We start from the raw sequence: 11,228 nt of genomic DNA, 5'->3' as shown, positions 1-11,228 counted from the left end.
ATATTTTTCCCTCACATCCTTGCCAACATTTATTTTTTAAAAGAAATACTTTTATCCTGCTGGTAGGCTTGTAAATTAGTACAACCTTTATGAAAATCAGTATGGAGGTTCCTCTAAAGACTAGGCATGGGAACACCTTATTATCCAGCTATAGCACTCCTTGGCATTTATCCTAAGAAATATACTATAGCAGCACAATTCACGATAGTCAAACTATTGACCCAGCCTAGGTGTCCAACATGGATGAATGGATCTGTGAATCTGTGAAAGGAATCTGTGGCGTACATACACAGAGGAGTTTTAAATTATGTCATTTTCAGGAAAATGGATGGAACTTGAGAATATTATGTTAACTAAAATAAGCCAAACTCAGAAAGTCAAGGGTTGTGTGCTTTTTTCTCTCATGTAGAAACTATAGAGGAAAGAGGAAAAGAATGATTGAGGAGAACCTCATGAAAATCGAAGGAAGATCAGAAGAGTAGAGGAAAGGGACCAGTGGAAGGGAGAAAGTGAGGAAAAGGGGAAATCGTGGGGAATGATATTGGCCAAGTTATATTGTTATATTGTGTGCATGTATGAATATGTAACAATGAATCCTACCATTATGTATAACTATAATGTAACAATAAAATATGGAAAAATAAAATTAAATATATCTTCTTCTGAAAAAAAAAGAATACATAGCCAACAATGCCATTTTAAAGAGAACAGGTGCTGGGCACTATGGCACATGTTTGTGATCCCCAGCAGCTTGGGAGGCTGAGACAGGAGGATCATGAGTTCTAAGTCAGCCTCAGCAATGGGGAGGTGCTAAGAAACTCAATGAGATCCTATCTCAAATACAAAATAAGGCTTATAGGAAATTGAAAGTATTTCCTTTAAGATTTGGGACAAGGGTGACTGTTCTTACCACTTTAATCCAATGTAGTGCTAGGAATTATAGTCAGAGCAATTAGGCAAGAGAAGGAAAAAAAGGGGATAAAAATAAGAGAGGAAGAAGTCAAATTATCAGATATGTTATATGTTTGGGGCTTAGTGGTCGAGTGCCCCTGAGTTCAATCCCCAGTACCCACCCCCTGCCAAGAGAGAGAGAGAGAGGAAAGATTTTCTTTATCTTGCCAAAGGATTGTGATTTTGTTTCAGAAAACTGGGGAGACAGGCAGGGAAGCCTTGGTATAAAGCATGATGTGTTCTAGCTGTTAACACCCACAGTCTCTGACCTACTCCACAAATCTCTTGGGAATTAACAAAGGCTAAGGAGTTCTGGACCTTTCCTCTGCCTTTGTACAGCTTTTCAACTGTGTAGGACTTATCTCTACAGTCTCAACACAAGCTCCTTAAGGATAAGGGCAGAGCCTGTGACTTATAGCTGTCCATGTCTCCTAGTCTTCACTAGTAAATATTTGTTAAATGGAAACCTGACTGAGGCTGCATATCAAAAGGATGGGGGATCTTCAAGGCAGGGTACCTGCTCCTGCCTAACTGAATAGAGACTAGCTTGGCTTGGAGGCTGCCTTATCCTGTCAAAGAGATCAATAATGCTGCTGGGTTATGGGCATCAGATAAGAGGTTTCAGGGTTTAAAAAAGTCATGACAAGTTAGGGGACAGTTAGGAGGATAGCTGACATGATGATAAAGGGTTTTAAAAAGCAGGTGTAAGAAGAAGGCTGGGGCAATATTGGGGCTATTTAAATATCAAAAGTTTTGCTTGAATCATGTATGATAGGCAGTTGATTTTCCATTAGTAGTAGGGTGCTTATATAGCACAGATCTTAATAGCTTTTTTCATGGCAAGACACTCTTATTTTCTTAGGAAAATATCAAAATTATGTGTCCCACAAGGGTAATGCTCTTCAAGACTAGAATCTGCCCTAAGGTTCTGACATTTTAGGTGGCTTCCGGCCACCAAGGACTGAGGGTTCAATTCCTTAGCACACCATAACCTCTTCCTGGTTTGAGAAAATCATATAAGCATTATGAAATTGATATGGAGGCAGGGACCACAGGTAGCTAGAAGCAAGTTAGATCAAAATAATGAATGAAGAATTGAAAAAAAATGAGATGGTTGATTATCAGATTTGAAAACACTGGATCAATTTGTCAGGGGGCGGGGCATAGAGTACATCCAATAGTCTTTGTTATGTTTAATCTTCACTACTTCAGAAAAAAACAAACGTTATAAACTTATCTCCAAGATCACTTGAAGTTTCAATTTTATTTAGATTTTTTTATGTTTATTTTTGTTTCAAGAGTGTTGACTAACAAATTATTAGTTTTAATGAGAGTCGGCCACTGTGATCGAAGACACTACAGGCTGATTGAAACAAAAATTTGCTATTGAAACTTATAAAACTACATAAGTATGAAAGAATGTTAAGTTTTACATGTGAGTTAAAGTAAAGCAAAAGCTTTCTGTAGATAAGATAGATTTAAGGATGTAGGTGACGCAAGAGTATAAATGTCTTGGTACAAGCAAAAATTCCAGGCAGTGAATGTCAGATTCTCAAGGCAGTGGAATTGGTGGGGTGTAAGTCAAGGGATCCAAACAGTAAAAAGGGGACTCATGTAAAACATCTTGGTTACACATGAAACAAACAGGAATGCTCCCTGAGGTAATGAAGGCATGACATGAGGAAAGAGTGGACTGGGAAATGGAACAACAGACCTGAGCAGAGGGACCTGCTGGCTGGTGGGCAGGTGGAGGAGGGGCACAACCTCCTCCAGTCTTCTCTCCCCACCCTCAGAACTCTTTCCCTTTGTGACTCCTCAATGGTGTGTGATGCAAGCCCGGAGATAAAAAGAGGCCCAGGCACCCTCAGAACTCATTTGCCTTAGGCAACCGAGCGATTCAGACAATGAAGAATGTTCTCTCTTTGCTGAATAGCCATACTGAACCATGGTTGATCTTGGTTCAATTCTTTGGGATATTGATCCCCAAAGTACTATTTTGAGTGGGTTGGTATTGCTTTTTCTATACCTGTCCTTTCAGGTATTGAAACTATTTTCACCAACACTCAAGAAAGATAAAGCCATCCAGAAGGTAAGGAAGCAGAGAACTCCCAAGGGAGTTTCTTGATTTTGTCAAATGTGAAATGTTTTGTGAAATGTCAAATGGGATTTGTTATTTCCATGCTCACATTACTAAATGTTTGGTTGGCTCAAAAAAGATGTGACTTGGGAAGTCTGAGGACAAGATAGAACTTCACTCTTTAGGGAAAGAAGTCAGAGGTTCAGGAAGGACCAAGGTTTCCATCTGAAGCTCAGACTATCTTTTGGGGTGTGGTGGAGGGTTCCAGATTGGTCTGGATAGAGAGTGAAGGAGACGGGTCTCTTCTGACTAGATTCTGAGTCTCATTCCCGTGTCAGATGTTCTTCACCTTCATATGGGGCTGATCAGGACAGCAGTGCTGCCCTCTGAGTAGAGCCTGTAGCCTGAGCTCTGCCCCAGGACACAGGGTTCCCAGGGGGAGCACAGATGAGACTGTTGGCCTCAGATTCTATGCCCTCCTTCAGCAGAGGGTTTAAGACCATCAAATGTGGAATCTCACAGACAAAAATGTCCTTTGAAATTATCAGAGAAGTAAAAAATTGAAAATATTTCATTGCCCTTCAAGATTAATAAAAGGAAGGAATACAATTTCTACTAATTAAAAATGAAGAGTTGTCCAATTCTTGCCTAATGAATGTCTAAGCTTGTTAACGAAAGGAGTAAAAGAAATGAGCCCCAGCCCCTCATTCTTTTCTTTTTGTTTTCAGCGTCAGGGAACAAGGAGAAGGAAAAATGGAGCATTTAGAGGTAAGGTTCTGCCTGTTCAACCTGAGCTCTATAAGGGTGAACTTTCCTATCTCTCCAGCTCCATGATCTTGGAGGATGTCAGTTTCTAGGTGCAGTCTCTCTCAGGAAACAGGGTCTCAGAGGAGAGGCTCAGGAGAAGGCAGTGAGACCTGAGAGAATCCTCAGAGTCCCTGCCCTGCCCACCCTTCCTTGGGTGTGAATGAAGTAGTGATGGACCTGGGCCTTGGACATTTACTGCCAAGAAGGTGGCCCTGTGAGAGGTCCAAAGACCCCTGATTGCCTTGGAGTCAGATTTCTGTCTGGTGACATGGTGTAAACTACTTTAATTCTTGGCTGATTAGATTCCTCTCTGAGTTAGCTACTGACTCTTGTGCTTCAGGTGGTGGTTTTGAGCAGCATGTAGGATGGTACAGGTGAAAGTACTTTCTGAATGGAACCACATATACCTGTGAACCTTCTTACTATTATCCCTGACACTTAATGACCTTATCTGCAGGTTTTTAGGGCTTTCTGACTTTAATATCCTGTTTCCTGTAAAAACTCCTGAATGATAACCTGTGTTTTTACCTTTACTATATATAACCAACTGTCCTGGTTTTCCAGGTCGGAGAACTTGCCGGAGAGAAGCAGAGGAGGGGAGGAAGCTGCTTTCTATTCTGAGAAGGTGATTAGTCATTTCCCTTCTTTACTGATCCCTTTCCTGGCATGTTTTACTCAGTCCCCCAGGAATTCTTTGCAATATGCCCTCATCACAGGAGGGATAGCCATAGCCATGGGTACGTGAATAAAGAACTTGGGAGGGGAGGGTATTGTGAGGTCATAGATGTGTGGAATGTAGAGCAGGTAGCGGGCTCCCCACCACCCATAGAACTGCAGATCTTGCTTCCCTTGTAGTGGTTCTGGTTACAGCTTTGGCTTTCTGTCTCTTGCAGTCCCATGAGCCAGAATAATGATTTCCTCCACTTTCGGCAACTGTTATGTCCAGACCCGCTCTGTGGGGTGTGTAATAGAACAACAGCTAAGGTCAGTCAACTGATCTATAAGGCGTCCTTGGAAGATGCTGTTAATTCTATGTCCCGTGTGTCTTCCGTGACATCCTTGAGAGAGTCATCAGTTTTTCTGTCCGCTGTTGTTTCTGCAATCCCTCCGGAAGCTTCAGTTTCAACTCCTTTAACTGAGCCAACTCTATTTCCTTCCTCTATTCGTTCACCTGACCAAATTAACCCTTTAATTGACCTACCTGGACCCTCATTACGGGGTGACTCTCTGCCACCAGAGTCTTCTCCTTTGAGATCAAAATTGCCAGTGGATCATATCCCACCTCAACCATCTGTTCCAACCCCTCCCCCACCTGTTCCAACCCCTCCCCCACCTGTTCCAACCCTTCCCCCACCAACTGACAGTCAAGAAACAAAACCTGTTCTCCAACCTGAAGCTACTTTGTTTCTGGTGGATAGCCCTGATGGGTTGTCTACTAATGTCCCAACAACCACATGCACTGACAGTGCAAGCCTTCCAGTGGCAGAGTTCTCTGGAAACCAGTCTCATGCTGAACACTTGCCTCCATCTAAATTGGAGCCCTCTGATGATGACAAAAACCTTCTCGACCTCCATCCTCCTGAGGCCTCTCTTGAGAGTGCTACTGCAGCCATCCTTGTAGAGCCTGGAAACCTCTCATTTCTATGCCCTGATGTCTTGGCCCTTCTGGAGAGACATATAAAAAAGAAGGGTGATTTCCTGATGCAGAACAAAAAGGAAAAGGAAACAAAATCGTTTCCAAAAGAACTTAAGCCAGCCGGCCAATTGAATTCTTCAGGGAAAAGGTTAGAGTCGGTTGCTGAGCAACAGGACTCACCTGTCTCCCTTCCTTCACAGAGCAGTAAAGGAGAATCAGAGGAACTGCAGGTAGACCACCAGTCCCCAGATCCTAAGACCTTTGAGGATAACTTACCTAAAAAATGTACCCAATTCTTCTGGGGTCTCCCATCTTTGCACAGTGAGTCCTTGAAATCTATAGTACCTGTCTCAGGTGACTGTTCAACCTATGTCTGCTTCAATTCAATGCCAACATCCATTGAAGCCCCTGAATCTCTAGTTCTAACCCCTCCCCCAACTCTGTCCTTGGCTGAGATCCAATCTCAACCCTTGACCCAAGCACTGGGCCAATCTCCTGTCCCACCCCAGGACCAGCTTCAATTCTCGGTCCCTACCTTATCACCACCTATTTCATCTCAGGTTAGTGATGGTGGAGTGAGGATTCATAGATTCCAGGATGAGGTACAATCTCTCATGCCATCCAAAATTCATGACTTGGAATATAATGTATTACAGAAAGGACAGGAAAGTTTGTGGGGTGTACCCTTTGTGGTTCAAAAGTCCAAGGAAGAGTTTTGTCCTCCAGCTCCCAGTGTTTTATCTGACAGAAGGTCCTCCAAGGTTTATGCTCCAACAACCATCATTCTGGGAGATTTTCCCCTCAAAAAAGAGCTTCGGAAGAAGCTAGAGCACCACCTTCGGAAAAGGCTTATTCAACACCGGTGGGGTCTGCCCCGCAGAGTCCATGAGTCTCTGTCAAGGATGAGTCCTGAAACAGAAATTTCTGAGATATCTGAGTCAAAGTCCACTTATGGACTTTCATGGATCTCTTTGTATAAGGGTCAAAGTAGCAAAGATTTACAATTGAGCCATACAACAAGTTTCCATGAGAAGAGCTCAGAATTACTTCCACCAGGGGAGACAGTGAAGAAAGTAAATAGTCCAGAGATTGGCACAAAAGATGATCCATTGAGTGACTCAGAGGGGGCTCCAGATAATGATCTGGACTCTGACTTTCAGACAAACCTAAAAAACGAATTGAATAGCCTTTTTGGAAAAAAATCAAAGATCTCAGAGGAGAGCTCAGTTCAGAAACAACTGACAGAAGCCCTGGAAACACACTTGAGCAAGAAATTTGAGGAAATCAATGTGTGTCAGATGCCTGGCACTGTGAATAGATCATTGCATTCTATGGAGCCGGTATTGACTAGTCCTGAGAAATCCCCTAGCCAAACAAAACACAGTGATTTGGCACCACTGGTGTGTGAGGACAAGAAGGGCCTCAATACCGCCCAGGATATTTCCTTCCTTGGTTCCAACAAACAAAAGATGTTGGAAGACCATATTAAACTGTTTCATAAGAGGATGATGTATGGGCTTCCCCAAAAAGTCCAGGAATCCATAGACATCTTCAAAATGAAAGGAACCCCATCCTGGTCCTCAGTTCGCTCCAACATTTCCTCCTCATCCAGTCTTACTTATGGCAAGGATTCTAAAATTGGGGCCTCCAAGCCCCTTCAAGAAAGCATTAGTACTTTTCATGTAGTCAAGGTGGGAACAATGATTTCGGGCCCTACTCTAGATCATACTCTTTCTGCCACTTCACCTGTGAGCAAGGAAAATAAGAGGGCCCTAACACATTCACCCTCTCACACCAACCCTGAGCTTACAGAGAATGTCAAGGCAATTAAGGGTGACAGACAGGCTTCGTTGTTCTTCCCCCACAGTGACAAAGATAAAGACAGTCAGAAACAGACTGTAATAGCCAATAAATGCAGTCCAAAGTTGCCCACAAAGCAGGCTGGGGCCAGACCCAAATCATGGAATAAGGGAGTGAGTCCCAGCAATAGCACAGAAAAGATTCAGAGAAAAATGATTAAGAATTTAGAATATTTTCCCATGTCTAACAAATCAAGGGAGATATTCAAGGCAAAGGAGCTCTGTGCTATTCAATCACAGTCTACGAACAGCCTGACGACCACAGAGTCAGAAAGCTCCTCCGGGACAGATATGAAAATGAGTAAAGTTGAATCAACCCTGACCATTGAAAGGCCCCCAGAAGGAATATCAGTTCTCAAAGATTCCAAATCATTAGATCTTAAAAATCAGTTGCTTAATGAGTTGAAGATGAAAATGGGGAGCAGGGAGCAGGGCCTGGTTCCAGGCTTTTCTACTGAGTTGACTATGGCCTTAGATAAGTTGACTTCCAAGACCTTGGCATCTAAGACCTTAGCTTCCAAGACCTTGACGTGCAAGACCTTGACTTCAAAGACCTTGACATCTAAGACCTTGACTTCTAAGACTTACACTCATTTTCATAGTGCCTCTAGTGGGGACATGGCAGCTCCTCATGTGCTACAAGCCCACTGTGACAACAGAGGGATCAACATAGAGCAGGGGCAAGAGCCCTGGATCCCGACACATGTCTTATGTAAGTGTCAGGACAAGAATGTACTATTAGCATCAAAAAGGGTGTGCCCTCTGGTACCCCAAACAGGCGAGTTTGGTGGAGGGGATGCAGGGTTGGTGACATGCCAACCTAGAGGGAAGCTCCCCCACCCTCAAGACAGAATATTAAAGGAGGCACTTGGGAGCAAGTCCTCCTCAGCCCCATCACTGAAGGGACAGCCTTCTCCTGAAAACAATTTAAAAAGCCAGTTCAAGCACTTTTTTCAAAGGCTTTATCTTGGCATAAAAGGCAAAGGGCAAGAGGGTTCTCAGAAAAAAAAGGGCAGCTCTTCATCATATGTGCAAGGCAGAAACCCAGCTAAGAAAGCTGCCTTTACTGGGAATACTGAAGCTCAGAAAATCATGACAGACATTGGGAAGATCCTAGAGGAGAAACTAGCAGGTCGGCATGGAGTAGAGGCCACCACCCCACAAAAGCCTCTTTCCACCCCCATGAGGCCTGGGAAAATTGAGCACAAGACTGGACTGCCGGTTCAGGCAGAACCCGTCCAGAAACATGCCTTCAATGTCAAGACTCCCTGTGCTAAGGTGCCAAGTGCCAAATCTTGCAGCCAAGAAGTTGGCTTTGTTGGTCAGAGGTGTCCTACAGGGAATAACAGATGGGTCATGGACAGGGGCAGACAGCCCCAGAAAAGTGTGACAGTACAGGAAAAGATATGTCAGAAGCATCACCCATCCATGCCGCACAAGGAACCCTTGCTCCATCTGAATACTACATGCAAACATAGAGTTGGTCAGGTGGCTCCAGCTGCTGCTCCTTTTGCTAAAGGCACTGTGTTGGGAGAGTTGTCCCTGTTATTCAAACAGAAAATGCTTCTCCAGAATTTTGAGAAAGAAAATTTTCTTCCCCCCAAATAATTTATCCCTTTTTGAGAATACTGATTTTCCCCAATAAATTTTCTAACAATATATGGTGTCTTTTCTTGTGTTGGGGGTTTGGGTTTTGGGCAACCTACTCCTTCACAAAGCAGGCTGGGGCCAGACCCAAATCATGGAATAAGGGAGTGAGTCCCAGCAATAGCACAGAAAAGATTCAGAGAAAAATGATTAAGAATTTAGAATATTTTCCCATGTCTAACAAATCAAGGGAGATATTCAAGGCAAAGGAGCTCTGTGCTATTCAATCACAGTCTACGAACAGCCTGACGACCACAGAGTCAGAAAGCTCCTCCGGGACAGATATGAAAATGAGTAAAGTTGAATCAACCCTGACCATTGAAAGGCCCCCAGAAGGAATATCAGTTCTCAAAGATTCCAAATCATTAGATCTTAAAAATCAGTTGCTTAATGAGTTGAAGATGAAAATGGGGAGCAGGGAGCAGGGCCTGGTTCCAGGCTTTTCTACTGAGTTGACTATGGCCTTAGATAAGTTGACTTCCAAGACCTTGGCATCTAAGACCTTAGCTTCCAAGACCTTGACGTGCAAGACCTTGACTTCAAAGACCTTGACATCTAAGACCTTGACTTCTAAGACTTACACTCATTTTCATAGTGCCTCTAGTGGGGACATGGCAGCTCCTCATGTGCTACAAGCCCACTGTGACAACAGAGGGATCAACATAGAGCAGGGGCAAGAGCCCTGGATCCCGACACATGTCTTATGTAAGTGTCAGGACAAGAATGTACTATTAGCATCAAAAAGGGTGTGCCCTCTGGTACCCCAAACAGGCGAGTTTGGTGGAGGGGATGCAGGGTTGGTGACACGCCAACCTAGAGGGAAGCTCCCCCACCCTCAAGACAGAATATTAAAGGAGGCACTTGGGAGCAAGTCCTCCTCAGCCCCATCACTGAAGGGACAGCCTTCTCCTGAAAACAATTTAAAAAGCCAGTTCAAGCACTTTTTTCAAAGGCTTTATCTTGGCATAAAAGGCAAAGGGCAAGAGGGTTCTCAGAAAAAAAAGGGCAGCTCTTCATCATATGTGCAAGGCAGAAACCCAGCTAAGAAAGCTGCCTTTACTGGGAATACTGAAGCTCAGAAAATCATGACAGACATTGGGAAGATCCTAGAGGAGAAACTAGCAGGTCGGCATGGAGTAGAGGCCACCACCCCACAAAAGCCTCTTTCCACCCCCATGAGGCCTGGGAAAATTGAACACAAGACTGGACTGCCGGTTCAGGCAGAACCCGTCCAGAAACATGCCTTCAATGTCAAGACTCCCTGTGCTAAGGTGCCAAGTGCCAAATCTTGCAGCCAAGAAGTTGGCTTTGTTGGTCAGAGGTGTCCTACAGGGAATAACAGATGGGTCATGGACAGGGGCAGACAGCCCCAGAAAAGTGTGACAGTACAGGAAAAGATATGTCAGAAGCATCACCCATCCATGCCGCACAAGGAACCCTTGCTCCATCTGAATACTACATGCAAACATAGAGTTGGTCAGGTGGCTCCAGCTGCTGCTCCTTTTGCTAAAGGCACTGTGTTGGGAGAGTTGTCCCTGTTATTCAAACAGAAAATGCTTCTCCAGAATTTTGAGAAAGAAAATTTTCTTCCCCCCAAATAATTTATCCCTTTTTGAGAATACTGATTTTCCCCAATAAATTTTCTAACAATATATGGTGTCTTTTCTTGTGTTGGGGGTTTGGGTTTTGGGCAACCTACTCCTTGTGTTTAGGGAAGTGGAGAAAGTAGTTCAGCTTTTATTGATTGCCTCTCTGGACTTCTAAAAAGGTGACCAAATCTCCTGGACCTCTCCTTAAGGAAGGGATATCATGTTTTCAAAAACACCTTTCCTCTTCCTGCTGAAACCTGAGGAGGTGGCACTGCTTCCTACCCCTTAGCTTAACCTTCATGGCATTATATATGGCATCCCACACCTTCCCCCTGCAGTGAGGAAGATAGGTCTTCTATACCTAAAGAGAGTCAAGGGGCTAGGTTTTGGCTCAGCGGTAAAGCGCTCGACTCTAGGCGCTGGGTTTGATCCTCAGCACCACATAAAAATAAAGGTATTGTGTCCAATTACAATGAGAGGGAGGGGCGGGGGGAGAGAGTCAAGGACAGGAACAATTTTGAGAATGGTTAATAGAGTGGCTTAGTCATTTTTTACAAACATGTCAGTTATCAGAAGTTCATACAGAAGGGTGAAACTTGCTTGAGAATGTTTGGGGGTACTGCTGCAGTGGATTCTGGGTGATTGGGGTAGGTTTTAGGAGC

The 11,228-nt window shown here is 43.9% G+C and overlaps 1 protein-coding gene across 1 annotated transcript; it reads left to right on the top strand.

Annotated features, from left to right (window-relative positions):
* The first annotated feature begins 239 nt into the window (after positions 1-239).
* LOC144254322 (spermatogenesis-associated protein 31D1-like) lies at positions 240-8,938 on the top strand. The gene is made up of 5 exons (XM_077797328.1): positions 240-281; positions 2,990-3,040; positions 3,757-3,796; positions 4,400-4,460; positions 4,729-8,938. Exons 1-5 carry the CDS (start codon positions 240-242, stop codon positions 8,936-8,938), a joined length of 4,404 nt encoding a protein of 1,467 aa, XP_077653454.1.
* The last annotated feature ends 2,290 nt before the right edge of the window (positions 8,939-11,228 follow it).

Source organism: Urocitellus parryii, chromosome 4, assembly GCF_045843805.1.
Source record: "Urocitellus parryii isolate mUroPar1 chromosome 4, mUroPar1.hap1, whole genome shotgun sequence".
NCBI classification, from domain to species: domain Eukaryota; kingdom Metazoa; phylum Chordata; class Mammalia; order Rodentia; family Sciuridae; genus Urocitellus; species Urocitellus parryii.
This window is presented reverse-complemented; position numbering and strand designations above follow the sequence as displayed.